The sequence below is a fragment of the Hyperolius riggenbachi genome, chromosome 4, assembly GCF_040937935.1.
Source record: "Hyperolius riggenbachi isolate aHypRig1 chromosome 4, aHypRig1.pri, whole genome shotgun sequence".
Lineage (NCBI taxonomy): Eukaryota > Metazoa > Chordata > Amphibia > Anura > Hyperoliidae > Hyperolius > Hyperolius riggenbachi.
This window is the reverse complement of record NC_090649.1, coordinates 224563788-224581175: the sequence shown is the minus strand read 5'-3', so window position 1 is coordinate 224581175 and position 17388 is coordinate 224563788. Positions and strand designations below refer to the sequence as shown.

Below are 17388 nucleotides of genomic sequence, written 5' to 3'. Positions count from 1 at the left end.
GCTGAGAGCACGGTAGCTGGGTCCCTGGAAAGGGGTGAGTGGATCCTGGAAAAACAAGCATCTACACCAGAAAGAAAGCCGCTAGTGCGGTTCTGGACATATTAAGGAAAGGAAATATTTATGGTGTAAGGGATCTACAGGCTAAGAGACTTTATCATATTAAGTAAGAAGGGAGGGAGGGAAAAAACGATTTATCAGAGGATCAGAGGAACCTCATTTCTATACTGACTGGAGCCAATAGGAGATAAAAGCATTAAAATGACAGGTCGCAATAGGGGGAAAAAAGAGGAGACAGAAGAGAGCATAAATTCCTCGCAGAGATCCGCAAAGGACTTTTTTCCAAAGACGGGAGGGGCCGGAGGAACGGGTAAACAGACAGGGAGACTCTCGGTGGGGGGTCAGGGGGCTAGCAATGACCCGCATGAGATACCACCCAAAGGTCAGAGGAATCTGGACGATATCTGGCATTTTTTAAAAACCCTCCCCACTAAACAAGACCTTACTGAACAAGCGGAAAAAATTGTTGCCTCCACTAAAGCCGACCTGGAAGTGATCCGTGAGGCTTTACATAATACAAACAGTAAAGTGGATAAATTAGAAGCCGCTATAATAGAGATGCAGGTCAAAACTGCCAAATTATGGGAGGAGAGAGAAAGGCAGCGTCATTACTGCGGATCACTTAGATATCAAATTGAAGACCTACAGAACAGATCCAGGCGAAAGAATATTAGAATAAGGGGGCTCCCGGAAACTTATAAGCAGGAGGATTTGCATCTCACCATCACATTAATATTTAATAAGCTACTCGATAGGCCCTCAGATCAGTTAATAAAGATTGAGAGATGCCATAGAGCGCTGAGACAGCTCCCCAGAGAAGAGGAACAACCAAGAGACATAATCTGTCGGTTACATTATTTTCATGAGAAGGAAGCAATTATGGGAGCAGCTAAAAAGCAGGAAAATATTCTGTGTGAGACACATAAAATACAGCTTTATCAAGATTTGGCCCCAAGTACCCTACAGCAGAGAAAAGCCATCCGCCCGTTGCTACAAGCACTACAAAAAGAAGGAATACAATATAGATGGGGATTTCCATTTAGTTTAATAGTGAGGAAGAATCAAAAATCCTTTTTTCTGAGGCACCCAAGAGACCTCCCAGAGTTTTTTCAGTTCTTAGCAATAACACCTGTTGAGATCCCTGAATGGGACCCAGACAATGATATATTAGAGAGAAAGCCGCATAGGAGTAGGTGAACGAGCCGATGAATACATAGAATGGAACTGAACTGAGCCCCCTTTTTTTTTTTTTTTTTCCTTTCTCCTTCCTCTCTCAGTAATGGGACTTGAGATTTCTGAAAGGGACCTAGATATTAATATAATAGAGAGAAAGGAGAAAGTCATGAACTGAACTGGTTCCCCTTCACTTCTCTGCTGTTTCTCCCTCGGCGCGGCTACCTGGACAGATGTAACACAATTAGATAAAGGGATAAGGATATAAGGAAAGGAGAGTAACTACAATTATAACACGATGAGGGGATAAGGCATGTAAATAAGGAGAGAAAGGGAGCTGTAAATATTCACTGATATTTGATGCACAGTAAACAGAGGTAATCAATATAGACACGTTAAGTTAAACATAAATAAGAATTTGAAAGGGGAGACACAGGGTAAATAAGGTTAATGCATTATCATGGAAAATAAATGCTGCCCAGGTGGTCGCAAACAGGGAGAGGGGAGATGGGGGAGGAGGGGGGAGGGGGAATGAGGTGGGATGGAATTGTAAGTAAGCATAATTAGTATATTTATAATTGATTTATAAAGGTTTTTGTTATATCTTCTCGTTAGAAACAGAAGGCCTGCGGTTGTCTGGACAGGGGTAATAGGAAGAGTCACAATATAAAATTGAGAAGTCATATGAGGAAGGGGATTGGGGAGGGTAGGTAAGGGAGGTTGGGAAGGTTAATCACCAGAAGGTATATCAGAGTTTGGGAAACACATAGGGATACATCTGGAGATGGGGGGAGGGGTGGGTGGGTTAGGGGGGAATCCGAAGATAAAGGTGGGGGGAGGGATTATAGGGATACACTCTAGGAGGGGGAATAGGGAAATTGGAAGAAAGGATAAGGGAAGTCACTAATCACTAGGTGAAGAAGAATAGGAAATAAGGCCCAGACAGCCGCAGACAGGAAGATAAAGTGTTAAAATGTTTTGTTTTAGAATAATGGATAAAAGAAATAAATATAGGAATATTCTTGGGGTATATAGATGGGAAAGGAGGCGACTCCTTGGACTTTTATCTTACTATTATGATAATTCAACAGTTGGAGAATAAATAATATCGGGTTTTATAAAAGAAGTTGAATGTAAATTGGAAATAGGGCATGGGTTGGCACTCCACCGGGCGTGGTTTAGATGGAGGAAGGGATTACCTAAGATGATAGAAATATAGGAAAATAGGAGACTTAGATAATGGAAATTGATGTAAAGTATTATATAGATATAGATAATTAAGGTAATAAGGGGTTAGGATAAATACCGCGTCCGGGAAGACAGCCACCCCATGCCTTTTAGTAAAATACTCCATAATGTACTGATTTATATGTTGACTGTATATGCGGATTATCTCCGCTCCAGTGTGATTTTAAGGAGAGGAAATGGAATTTATGTACAATTATCACTGAACTCAATGGATGGCTGGAGGATACAGGCAACCAACGGTCTATAATTAAGAACATGGATGGCCTCTAGGAGGGAGGGGAAAAGGGGGGGAGGAGATGGGAGGGGAAGAGCAAAGAGGGATCTCCAACATGGAACCCTGCTACCCGAAAGCCACCCTTGAGTTATACAAAGGAGGAGACGGGGGGGAGAGGGGAAGACACCCCTTTGGGTGGGGTGTTTTTTTTTTTTTTTTTTTTGTTGTTTTTGCTCAGATAGGAAAAGTGGGAGGAGGTTTGGGGACGGGGACGGAGACTTATGCCCTTAGGTATTACCTAGTACGATTACCCCCTGGGGCCGAATGCCCAAAAGAGGTAGGAGTAGATATGGGGGATCACCCTACAGGTTAGGAGCGCGATGCTCAAAAGCCCTCAATAGGAGGGTGGGAGTGGACGATGTCCACTCACAAGAAGAATTGGATGGACATAGTGTGAGGTGTACATTCAAGCTGAAAGGGAGTGAAAGAGAGAGTGATGTTGGAAGTGAGGGAGTGAATGGCCGGTACACGGGGGAGGTCAGATGGAAGATGGGATGTGCTGAGGGGAAGAGAATGCAGAGCCCTAGGAAATATAATGGCGCACCTTAAAATTGTGTCCCTGAATGCCCGCGGTCTTAATAAACCCGAGAAGAGGTCTTCTTTCCTCCAAGAAATATATAAAATGGGAGTTGGGATAGCAATGATCCAAGAGACTCATTTTAAAACCCCGGACCACCCAAAATTAACTAATAAAAGATTTCCTAATGCCATATATAGTTGTGCGGCGGACGCTAAAAAAAGAGGGGTAGCAATTGTCTTCGCTAGGGGGGTTTCCCTGGAGGACCAGGAGATTTATAGAGATACAGAGGGGAGAATCCTCCTGGTAAAGGGAATGTATAATTCCAGGAAAATAACGCTGGGAACTTACTACGCCAATAATAATAAGCAATTAGATTTTATCCATCAGCTTATGGGGGCAATTGACGACTTCTCGGAAGGAACAGTAGTAATTGGCGGGGATTTAAATCTTACATTAGATCCGTTGATAGACTCTTCCTCCGGTAAAACCTTCCTTACTTATAAAGGTATTAGAAGGGTTAGGAAGATGCTACAAGATAGACAATTATGTGATGTTTGGCGTCTTCAGCATCCTACAACGAGGGACTATACATATTTCTCCCCTTTGCATAAAATGTACTCTCGTATTGATTATTTTTTTGTATCACATAATCTACTTTCTGAACGGGTGGAAGCAAACATCGGTTGCTCGACCCTATCGGACCATTCTCCTGTGTTCTTGAAAGTTAATCTAGAAACTAAGAAACATAAATCCTTTCAATGGAGATTGAACTCATACCTGCTACAGAAAGAAGATGTAAGAGATAGGATATTGAAGAGCATAGAAACATATTTTAACCTGAATAAATCTGAGGATATGTCCCCCCTCGTTGTTTGGGAGGCACATAAATGTGTTATTCGGGGAAATCTAATTCAGGAAGGAAGTAGACTTAATAAGGAGAGGGAAAAATTAAGGCAAGAGTTATTAGCAAACATAGCAAGACTTGAACGACAGCATAAAGGACTAACAGTAGAAGAAACACTTAGGGAGTTAACGGCTGAAAGGGAGAAATATAGAACATTGATGTTTAAATAAATTTTCCCCACACAATAGTCATCATGTTGGACAATGCAGTACAGTGTACATCCTGCAGCATGTATGCATGCCTTGATCAGCGGATTGAGGGTGTTTACTGTTGCCCTGGATGTGTGCGTGTTGCTCGGTTAGAGGCGGAAGTCGCAGAGCTAAATAAGCATCTCGCAACACTGAGACGCATACACAACATGGAGATGAGCTTGGATCTCACGATCCAGACACTTGATGGAACCCTTGAAGATGAGGTGGGTGGAGTAAAGCCGGAGCAAGAAGCAGAGGTAGCCGCTAGTTGGGTCACAGTTAGAAGGGGTAGGGGAAAAAGTGGCAGGGAGGCTAGTCCCGAGTTGTCCCTCACTAATAAGTATGCTTGTTTGCGTAATATTGGTGAGGACGACTCTGGAGTAGCAATGCTGCAGCAGGATGTGCTCCTTAGCAACCAAGGGGCAGACTGCTGTAACGAGAAAGGGAATAGGAGTGCAGCTAAGGCTAGACAGGTACTGGTGGTAGGGGATTCAATTATTAGGCGCACAGACAGGGTAATCTGTCGAAGAAACCGTGAATGCCGTACAGTCTGTTGCCTCCCGGGTGCTCGGGTTCGGCATATAGCGGAAAGAATTGACAGATTATTGGGTGGGGCTGGGGAAGACCCGGCTGTCATGGTACACATTGGCACCAATGACAAAGTTAGTGGGAGATGGAAGGTCCTCAAAAATGATTTTCAGGTACTTGGAGATAAACTTAAAGCAAGGACCTCCAAGGTGGTGTTCTCTGAAATACTGCCAGTGCCACGTGCTACATCTGAGAGACAGAGGGAGCTTAGGGAGTTAAATAAGTGGCTGAGAAATTGGTGTAGGAAGGAAGGGTTTGGGTTCCTGGAGAACTGGGCAGACTTTGCAGTCGGCTACAGGTTCTACAGCAGGGACGGGCTGCACCTTAATGGGGAGGGTGCAGCTGCATTGGGGGAGAAGATGGCTAAACGGTTGGAGGAGATTTTAAACTAGGATCTGGGGGGAGGCGGGAGGATAAAGTCTCAACATATAGACAAGATAAGGTAAAAAGACAGTGGGAGCCTAACATTATGGGGGGTGGAGAGGGGGGTGGGGACAGTGTAAAGATTAAGGAGGTTGGTAAAACTTCAAGTAGCCCATTTCAGGTAAACAAAATTGGTAAATGTGGTGGTAAAAATATAAAGTGCATGATAACCAATGCTCGGAGCCTTGCAAATAAAATAGATGAACTAGAGTTCATTCTGAATGACAAAGGCTATGACATTGTGGGAATAACCGAGACATGGATGGATGAAAGTCATGACTGGATAGCCAATTTAAAAGGATACAATGTGTTCAGGAGGGATAGAACAGGGAAAAAAGGTGGAGGGGTTTGTCTCTTTGTTAAGAATTCTTTTACAGCTGTCCTCAACGATGAGATGGAGGAAGATTGCGAAGATGTGGAGTCCGTTTGGGTAAATATTCATGGTGGAAATAAAAGTTGCCAATTGCTTATTGGGGTATGCTACAGACCACCTCATATTAATGAAGCTGCAGAACTGCAATTACTACAGCAAATTGAAAAAGCGGCAAGTAAAAATGAGGTCATAGTTATGGGCGACTTCAACTTTCCAGACATTGACTGGGGTATTGAGGCTACCCATTCTGGTAAAAGCAGCAGATTTCTGGCAGCACTACAGGACAATTACTTGACTCAAATGGTAACGGAACCAACTAGGGGGAATGCGTTACTGGATCTGATCATTTCGAATAGACCAGATAATGTATCAAATGTGCAGGTTCAAGAACATTTGGGAAATAGTGATCACAACATGATAACGTTTGATCTGGTGACTGATAGGCCACGGGGCAGCGGGACCACTAAAACTATGAATTTTAGAAAAGCAAAGTTCAATCAAATTAGGCAGGCACTAAGTTTGGTGAACTGGGATAATGTACTACAAGGGGAGGACACTGAAGGGAAATGGCAAGCTTTTAAACGTATTCTCAATCAATATTGTAGTATGTATATCCCATATGGAAACAAAATGTCTAGGAATAAAAAAAGGCCTCTATGGATGAATAGAAAGGTTAGAGATAAAATGAAGAGGAAAAAGAATGCCTATAAGGTCCTAAAACAGGAGGGGTCCGAGGCTGCACTCAGCAATTACAAGGAGTGCAATAAAAATTGTAAAAAAGAAATTAGGCTAGCAAAGATCGAAGCTGAAAATCAAATCGCTAGGGATATCAAATCTAACCCAAAAAAGTTTTACAAGTACATCAACTCTAAAAAAAGAAAGGTTGACTGTATAGGACTCCTAAAGGATGAAGGTGGAAACTCAATGGTGGATGACCAAGGTAAGGCAGAGTTATTAAATGCTTTCTTTGCTTCTGTCTTTACAAAGGAAACAGCACTGTTGCAAATTACAGAGGCGGAAGAGTCTCAATCTTCTAACTGTAATATTAAATACTTAACGCAGGAAGAAGTAAAGGCAAGACTAAATAAATTAAAAATAGACAAGGCACCTGGCCCGGATGGCATGCATCCTCGGGTCCTAAGGGAATTAAGTTCAGTTATAGATAAACCCCTTTATCTTATCTTTTGTGACTCTCTTGCAACTGGCAGAGTCCCAGTGGATTGGCGTACAGCCCACGTTTTCCCATTATTTAAGAAGGGCAAAAAATCAGATCCAGGAAATTATAGACCTGTAAGCTTAACATCAGTTGTATGCAAACTATTTGAGGGGTTACTAAGAGATACTATACATGACTTCATAGTAGAAAATAATCTTATTTCTCAGCATCAACATGGGTTTACTAAAGACAGGTCCTGTTTGACTAACATGCTCAGCTTTTATGAGGTAGTGAATGCTAATATGGATATTGGGAATGCTGTAGATGTGATATACTTAGACTTTGCTAAGGCCTTCGACACTGTTCCCCACAAAAGTCTGGTGCAAAAGATGAGGATGCAAGGACTGGGGAAGAGTCTGTGTGCTTGGATAGGGAACTGGCTAATGGACAGAAAACAAAGAGTTGTGGTCAATGGATCACACTCAAAATGGGAGACTGTTAGCAGTGGGGTCCCACAGGGGTCTGTACTGGGTCCAGTGCTCTTCAATTTATTTATTAATGACCTAGTGGATACAGTAGTGAGCAATGTTGCTATTTTTGCAGATGATACAAAATTGTGCAGAATCATCAACTCTAAGGAAGATAGTGTTATATTGCAACAGGATCTGGATAGGATGGCTATATGGGCACATACATGGCAGATGAAATTCAATGTTGACAAATGTAAAGTCATGCATTTTGGTCGTACCAATGGTCTAACACCATACAAAATAAATGGGATACAGTTGGGGACATCAAACTTGGAGAAGGACTTAGGAGTACTCATCGACAACAAGTTAAATAATCGTACTCAATGCCAAGCCGCTGCAGCTAAAGCTAACAAAATTTTGGGATGCATTAAAAGGGAAATAAAAACTCGAGATGCTAGCATAATATTGCCCCTGTTTAACTCTCTAGTAAGGCCACATCTGGAATATGGAATTCAGTTCTGGGCACCACATTACAAAAAAGATATTGCAGTTCTAGAGCAGGTGCAGAGACGAGCAACAAAATTGATACGTGGGATGGATGGTCTCACTTACCAAGAAAGGTTAGATAAACTGGGTTTATTTAGTCTAGAGAAAAGACGCCTTAGAGGAGATCTAATTAACATGTATAAATACATCAGAGGGCAATATAATAGCTTGGCGGATGAGCTTTTTGTCCCTAGGCCTTCTCAAAGGACTAGAGGACATGATCTGCGCATGGAGGAAAAACGTTTTAGCCATTTATTTAGGAAAGGGTTCTTTACAGTAAGAGTGATTAAGATGTGGAATGCATTGCCACAGGAAGTCGTTATGGCAAACTCTATACCTGCATTTAAAGGGGACTTAGATGCTTTCCTTGCGTTGAATGACATCCATGGCTACAATTACTAGGTAATGCCAATGATGTTGATCCAGGGATTTTATCTGATTGCCATCTGGAGTCGGGAAGGAATTTTTACCTTGTAAGGGTTTTTTCGCCTTCCTCTGGATCAACAGGGATATGTGAGGGAGCAGGCTGGTGTTGTACTTTGTACTGGTTGAACTCGATGGACGTATGTCTTTTTTCAACCAAAGTAACTATGTAACTATGTAACTATGATGTATACGCGAGCTAGATTTGCTTTTCAGAGATGTCAGCGGACTTATTACGAATATGGGAACAAAGGAGGTAAGTTTTTAGCTAGAGCTCTTAAAACACAACAACAAGCAAATTATATTCCCTATATAAATGATACGCAGTCCAAAAAACATCATAGAAGCGAATCGATAGCTAGAATCTTTAGAGAATTTTATGCACAACTATATGGGATAGGCAGAGAGGAAACTGAGGAACATAAAGAGAGAAGACGTAGAGAAATAGAAGAATACATTGAAGAGGCAGAGATGCCAAAACTTAATGAGGAAGATAGACAGAAATTGGAGGATCCAATCACACTGGAGGAGGTGAGGGAGGCAATAGCCACCTCGAAGACGGGTAAGTCACCGGGTCCCGATGGTTTTGGAGTAGAGTATTACAAGAACTATAGAGACACTTTGGCACCATACTTGATGGAGGGTATAAACTCATTAGCGGGGAGAGGAGACGGCCATACAGGATGGGGGAGAGATTCACTGCAGTCACTAGTGACGGTTATTTTGAAAAAAGGAAAAGATCCGGCACTGTGTACCAGTTATAGGCCAATAGCGCTTCTTAATGTGGATCTTAAGCTATTTACACATATTTTGGCAACCCGATTGGCGAAGTTACTCCCAGACCTGGTACATGTAGACCAGGCAGGATTTGTGATACGTAGGGAGGCACGAGACAATGTCATGAGAGCAATAATGCTAATGCAACACGCTGAATCGGCCAGGTCCCCTGTCATGTGCCTCTCGACAGATGCCAAGAAGGCATTTGACAGGGTAGACTGGGACTTTATAAAAGCAATTTTGAGACATATAGGGCTGGGTGAAAATATGATGGGAAGAATTATGAGTTTGTACTCATTACCGTCGGCAAGGATTAAGGTTAATGGAATACTATCGGAGCCATTGCAGATATTTAACGGTACTCGGCAGGGCTGTCCCCTCTCCCCGCTGATTTTTGTACTGACATTGGAACCATTCCTGAGGAGGGTGAGGGCAGACGTCAACATAGGTGGATTAAAGGTTGGAGGTACGGTCCATAAGGTCACCGCATACGCGGATGACCTCTTATTTTTTCTAACAGGTACAATGGTTTCCCTTCCATGTCTTATGGCAGAATTTAAACGATATGGTCTTCTTTCAAAATTTAAAATCAACTGGGCAAAGTGTGAGGCTTTGGGAGTAGCGATACAACAGAAGGAATTGGAACAGCTTAAAGGGAATTTCCCCATTAGATGGGTATCAGGCACACTGAGGTACCTAGGGATAAATATTTTACCGGACATACAGAAATTATATCAAAATAATTATAAAACTATGGCACAAGAAGTGAAAAGAGATTTGAATCACTGGAATAGGCCAGAGTTTTCTTGGTTTGGAAGAATTAGTATTCTGAAAATGAATATTATGCCAAGGCTACTGTATGTGTTTCAATCAGTACCAATTAAGGTACCTGTGAAGTTTTTTGTGCAGTTGAGAAAGGATTTCCTCAGATTTATCTGGTACTCTAAACCACCACGGATAAATTATAAATTGATGACACAGCCTAAGGAAAGAGATGGACTAGCAGTCCCAAATCCTCAGCTATATCACGCCGCAGCCGCTTTGATTAGAATAGTAGACTGGCATAAAAATAATAAGGAAAAAGTCTGGGTAGAAATGGAACAATACTTGATAAATATACCCTTAACAGGGATCCCATGGATGAATAAGAAAGTTCAGATAGCTCACCCAGCTGGCTGTTTTTTAAATAACTCCTTGCAAACATTTCATCTATATGTCAATAGGGCACAATTAATAACATCACCCTCACCCTTACTTCCGATTTCGGATAATCCAGATTTTATTCCTGGATATAGGAAAAAGAGCTCGGAAAGGCAAATTATTGGTCACCAGCAATTGAGAGCATATATGCTGATCAAAGATGGCCACTGGGAATCCCCACAGAACCTAGGAGTAGATCAATGGAGTCTGCTGCAGTATAGGTCATTTATGAGATCACAAGGGACAAGAGAGGAATTTTCCAGGGGGCTTACGCCCTTTGAGAAAATGTGCACTGAGAAGACCCAGATTAGAGGCTACCTCTCGAGGATCTACGAGTTGATAAATTATCAACAAGATCCGACAAGGAAGTGGAGAACTAAATGGCAACTAGATTTACAAAAGGAATATACAGATACGGATTGGAAGAAAATATTATATCATACATATAGGAGTTCAATCTCCACAAGAATACAGGAGTCTGGGGTTAAACTTCTAAGTAGGTGGTATTATACCCCTAGTAAATTAAGTAAGATGTTCCCAAGAACAGATCCGGGATGCTGGAGATGTGGGAGGGAGGAGGGGTCCCTGATCCATATTTTTTGGAGCTGTCAGAAAATTAAACCCTATTGGGCAGACGTTAAAAAGTTTATGGAAAGAATAACTGGACTGGCTTTGCCAGGAGACCCAGATTTCTACCTTCTACATGCCAATTCTTTAAGTATTAGAAGATATAAAAAATCCATATTGAGGCATTTAATAAATGCAGCGAGAGTACAAATAGCTAGATGGTGGAGATCTGAACATGTCCCATCCGTTGGAGAATGGTTGAGAGAAGTAATGTACATATATCGAATGGAAAAGCTTGTGCAAGAAAATAGAGAAGGAGAGACCATAGCACAAGAGGCCTGGAGGGGATAGAGTGAGTTTATTGAGACTGAAGAATTTAGGAGGATGGGAAGTGAAGAGGAAGAGGGAAAAAGATAGCGGCATTCACTGGGGAACTTAATTAATGGAAGCAGATGGACATGAACGATTGCTCTGTAGGATTCGGAGCCTTGCCCTCGGTTTTGACCTCCCTCGTGTACGGATGTGAAGGGATGTGCGAGAGTGTGAGGCGTTTGAGAAGTATGAGAGTCGTAGATAGGGGAGGTATCTATTAGCAAAAGAAAAGGAGTAGGTTAGGGAAAGGGAGATAGAGTCTATAAGAAAGAGTTTAGTGATCCCTGACAAGATAAGAAGATATCTATCGTTGCCTCTCTTATACTAGATGTTTTTTTTTTTTTTTTTTTTTGGCTGTTTGTGTTTTCTTTTTCTGATGTTTGGGGTTTGGTCTTTTTTGTATTAAAATCAGCATTTTGACGACAATATAAAATGAACGGTATGTGAATACGAGTTATTTATATTTATAAAAATTTTGTATAAATAAAGAATCTATAAAAAAAAAAATAAAACAAGAAAAGGTAAGTAAGTGTGAGCCATCTCATATTAAACTTACTAGAGGTGAACAGTTTTCCACAGAAAAGTACTGCAGAAATTGTTTGGAAAATGTTGCACTTTATACCGTTCAATGGCCACCTGTGTAGGAATTAGGACACCATACTAGTACACACTGGCATGTGTAGTTTAACAGGTATGGGGTCAGATCAGTTGTCCTTTAAAGGGTTATTCAAATTTACAAATGAAACACCATTATTACCAGGCAGTGCATTTCATGCATAATGGCTGAGCTATGACTGGACTTTGATCAAATGTAATTATGTATATACATCACGGCAGACGTTGCACAGATAATTTATTTCATGAAAAAGTGCTTACACATCATGACTAGATCAACCTGATTTGCTTCAATGTTACATGAATGCCAGCCTACTGTGCACCTAGTAATGGCACACTAATGCCGGAAACAATTACAGTTGTTTACTTCCATTATCTGTGACTAATCCAGTCACAATTACTGAAAAATGTAATAATCACTAATCACATGGTAGACTACAGCACGTTATGGGAACCTGAAAAGTCATGTACAATGTACAGTATATGTATTTACAATAATTTGTGCGGATACACTGTATAATGTGGAATGTTCATTTTTCACATTTAACCACTTCAGGACCACAGTCTTTTCGCCCCTTAAGGACCAGAGCCTTTTTCTCCATTCAGACCACTGCAGCTTTCACGGTTTATTGCTCGGTCATACAACCTACCACCTAAATGAATTTTACCTCCTTTTCTTGTCACTAATACAGCTTTCTTTTGCTGCTATTTGTTTGCTGCTGCGAGTTTTAGTTTTTATTATATTCATCAAAAAAGACATGAATTTTGGCAAAAAAATGACTTTTTTAACTTGCTGTGCTGACATTTTTCAAATAAAGTAAAATTTCCTATACATTTGAGCGCGAAAGTTATTCTGCTACATGTCTTTGATAAAAAAAAAACCATTCAGTGTATATTTATTGGATTGGGTAAAAGTTATAGCGTTTACAAACTATGGTGCCAAAAGTGAATTTTCCCATTTTCAAGCATCTCTGACTTTTCTGCGCACCTGTCAGGTTTCATGAGGGGCTAAAATTCCAGGATAGTACAAATACCCCCCAAATGACCCCATTTTGGAAAGAAGACATCCCAAAGTATTCAGTGAGAGGCATGGTGAGTTCATAGAAGATTTTATTTTTTGTCACAAGTTAGCGGAAAATGACACTTTCTGACAAAAAAAAGAAAAAAAAAAAGTTTCCATTTCTTCTAACTTGCGACAAAAAAAAATGAAATCTGCCACAGACTCACTATGCTCCTCTCTGAATACCTTGAAGTGTCTACTTTCCAAAATGGGGTCATTTGTGGGGTGTGTTCACTGTCCTGGCATTTTGGGGGGTGCCTAATTGTAAGCACCCCTGTAAAGCCTAAAGATGCTCATTGGACTTTTGGCCCCTTAGCGCAGTTAGGCTGTAAAAAAGTGCCACACATGTGGTATTGCCATACTCAGGAGAAGTAGTATAATGTGTTTTGGGGTGTATTTTTACACATACCCATGCTGGGTGGGAGAAATATCTCCGTAAATGACAATTGTTTAATTTTTTTTACACACAATTGTCTATTTATAGAGATATTTCTCCCACTCAGCATGGGTATGTGTAAAAATACACCCCAAAACACATTATACTACTTCTCCTGAGTACGGCGATACCACATGTGTGGCACTTTTTTGCACCCTAACTGCGCTAAGGGGCCCAAAGTTCAATGAGTACCTTTAGGATTTCACAGGTCATTTTGAGAAATTTCGTTTCAAGACTACTCCTCACGGTTTAGGGCCCCTAAAATGCCAGGACAGTATAGGAACCCCACAAATTACCCCATTTTAGAAAGAAGACACCCCAAGGTATTCCGTTAGGAGGATGGTGAGTTCATAGAAGATTTTTTTTTTTTGTCACAAGTTAGCGGAAATTGATTTTAATTGTTTTTTTTCACAAAGTGTCATTTTCCGCTAACTTGTGACAAAAAATAAAATCTTCTATGAACTCACCATACTCCTAACGGAATACCTTGGGGTGTCTTCTTTCTAAAATGGGGTCATTTGTGGGGTTCCTATACTGCCCTGGCATTTTAGGGGCCCTAAACCGTGAGGAGTAGTCTTGAAACCAAATGTCGCAAAATGACCTGTGAAATCCTAAAGGTACTCATTGGACTTTGGGCCCCTTAGCACAGTTAGGCTGCAAAAAAGTGTCACACATGTGGTATCGCCGTACTCAGAAGAAGTAGTATAATGTGTTTTGTGGTGTATTTTTACATATAACCATGCTGGGTGGGAGAAATATCTCTGTAAATGACACATTTTTGATTTTTTTTACACACAATTGTCCATTTACAGAGAGATTTCTCCCACCCAGCATGGATATGTGTAAAAATACACCACAAAACACATTATACTACTTCTCCTGAGTATGGCGATACCACATGTGTGACACTTTTTTGCAGCCTAGGTGCGCTAAGGGGCCCAACGTCCTATTCACAGGTCATTTTGAGGCATTTGTTTTCTAGACTACTCCTCACGGTTTAGGGCCCCTAAAATGCCAGGGCAGTATAGGAACCCCACAAGTGACCCCATTTTAGAAAGAAGACACCCCAAGGTATTCCGTTAGGGGTATGGTGAGTTCATAGAAGATTTTATTTTTTGTCACAAGTTAGTGAAAAATGACACTTTGTGAAAAAAACAATAAAAATCCAATTTCCGCTAACTTTTGACAAAAAATAAAATCTTCTATGAACTCATCATACACCTAACAGAATACCTTGGGGTGTCTTCTTTCTAAAATGGGGTCACTTGTGGGGTTCCTATACTGCCCTGGCATTTTACGGGCCCAAAACTGTGAGTAGTCTGGAAACCAAATTTCTCAAAATGACTGTTCAGGGGTATAAGCATCTGCAAATTTTGATGACAGGTGGTCTATGAGGGGGCAAATTTTGTGGAACCTTTCATAAGCAGGGTGGCCTCTTAGATGACAGGATGTTTTGGGCCTGATCTGATGGATAGGAGTGCTAGGGGGGTGACAGGAGGTGATTGATGGGTGTCTCAGGGGGCGGTTAGAGGGGAAAATAGATGCAATCAATGCACTGGGGAGGTGATCGGAAGGGGGTCTGAGGGGGATCTGAGGGTTTGGCCGAGTGATCAGGAGCCCACACAGGGCAAATTAGGGCCTGATCTGATGGGTAGGTGTGCTAGGGGGTGACAGGAGGTGATTGATGGGTTTCTCAAGGTGTGATTAGAGGGGGGAAATAGATGCAAGCAATGCACTAGCGAGGTGATCAGGGCTGGGGTCTGAGGACGTTCTGAGGTGTGGGCGGGTGATTGGGTGCCCGCAAGGGGCAGATTAGGGTCTAATCTGATGGGTAACCGTGACAGGTGGTGATAGGGGGTGATTGATGGGTAATTAGTGGGTGTTTAGAGGAGAGAAGAGATGTAAACACTGCACTTGGGAGGTGATCTGATGTCGGATCTGCGGGCGATCTATTGGTGTGGGTGGGTGATCAGATTGCCCGCAAGGGGCAGGTTAGGGGCTGATTGATGGGTGGCAGTGACAGGGGGTGATTGATGGGTGGCAGTGACAGGGGGTGATTGATGGGTGGCAGTGACAGGGGGTGATTGATAGGTGATTGACAGGTGATCAGTGGGTTATTACAGGGAATAACAGATGTAAATATTGCACTGGCGAATTGATAAGGGGGGGTCTGAGGGCAATCTGAGCGTGTGGGCGGGTGATTGGGTGCCCGCAAGGGGCAGATTAGGGTCTAATCTGATGGGTAACAGTGACAGGTGGTGATAGGGGGTGATTGATGGGTAATTAGTGGGTGTTTAGAGGAGAGAAGAGATGTATACACTGCACTTGGGAGGTGATCTGATGTCGGATCTGCGGGCGATCTATTGGTGTGGGTGGGTGATCAGATTGCCCGCAAGGGGCAGGTTAGGGGCTGATTGATGGGTGGCAGTGACAGGGGGTGATTGATGGGTGGCAGTGACAGGGGGTGATTGATAGGTGATTGACAGGTGATCAGTGGGTTATTACAGGGAATAACAGATGTAAATATTGCACTGGCGAATTGATAAGGGGGGGTCTGAGGGCAATCTGAGCGTGTGGGCGGGTGATTGGGTGCCCGCAAGGGGTAGATTAGGGTCTAATCTGATGGGTAACAGTGACAGGTGGTGATAGGGGGTGATTGATGGGTGATTGATGGGTAATTAGTGGGTGTTTAGAGGAGAGAATAGATGTAAACAATGGATTTGGGAGGTGATCTGATGTCGGATCTGCGGGCGATCTATTGGTGTGGGGGGGTGATCAGATTGCCCGCAAGGGGCAGGTTAGGGGCTGATTGATGGGTGGCAGTGACAGGGGGTGATTGACGGGTGATTGACAGGTGATTGACAGGTGATTGACAGGTGATTGACAGGTGATCAGGGGGGATAGATGCATATAGTACACGGGGGGGGGGGGTCTGGGGGGGGGGTCTGGGGAGAATCTGAGGGGTGGGGGGTGATCAGGAGGGGGCAGTGGGCAGGGGGGGGGATAAAAAAAAAATAGCGTTGACAGATAGTGACAGGGAGTGATTGATGGGTGATTAGGGGGGTGACTGGGTGCAAACAGTGGTCTGGGAGGTGGGCAGGGGGGGGTCTGAGGGGTGCTGTGGGCGATCAGGGGGCAGGGGGGGGGAAATCAGTGTGCTTGGGTGCAGACTAGGGTGGCTGCAGCCTGCCCTGGTGGTCCCTCGGACACTGGGACCACCAGGGCAGGAGGCAGCCAGTATAATAGGCTTTGTATACATTACAAAGCCTATTATACATATGTGCAGCGGCGATCCGGGTGGTAGTAACCCGCCGGCGCTTCCGAACGGCCGGCGGGTTACTACGAGCGGTGGGCGGAGCCAGTCCCCGGCGGCTGATCGCGTCACGAATGACGCGATCGCCGCATAGCCACTCCCGCAGCCGCCCCCGCCGATGGGCGTATTGCGGTCGTTTGGGCCCGGACTTTGCCGCCGCCCATCGGCTGGGGGCGGTCCTCAAGTGGTTAAAAGGAGCTATTGCAAACTCAAAATTGGCATTAGTCTTTACATTGTGTTGAAATAAAAAAAGGCTTTTTCAAAAATTCTCCAAAGAATCAAAAAAAACTAATCCTTTGGTAGAAAAATGTGTTTGAACTGTAATGAGAGTTGCTGACTAAGATGAAGGTTATCTTATTAGTACATCAGTGAATGGTATTGCTACAGTCTTTTTACGGTAGTTTTTCTGAGACCAACAAAGAAAGTTAAAATTAAAGAGAAATCAGGGAAAAAAAATGTAATCCCTTCCTCCCCATGTCTATTGGCATGTGAAGGGAGACAGAGAAATTTCACCTCCCCCCACAGGGTGGAGGGATTTTTAACCCTCCAAAAAGTTTTTAAAGCTATTTAAAGGGCACTTCTGGTTTTCTATCCAGATATCCGAATAGGTCGGATATCCGTGGATAATGCATCCGGATATCTGCGTTTATGCGGATATCTAAAAGGTTGGATTCGGATATCCGAACCGGATCCGGATATCTG

General features: G+C 42.8%; 1 protein-coding gene across 1 annotated transcript in view; it reads right to left on the bottom strand.

Moving 5' to 3' along the window:
- Nucleotides 1-1420: 1420 nt before the first annotated feature.
- Nucleotides 1421-17388, bottom strand: part of LOC137504760 (piggyBac transposable element-derived protein 4-like) — a 46372-nt gene continuing 30404 nt past the window's right edge. The window contains exon 4 of the mRNA XM_068233345.1: nt 1421-1455. Coding sequence (XP_068089446.1) covers nt 1421-1455 — 35 coding nt within the window. The remainder of the gene's footprint in view (nt 1456-17388) is intronic.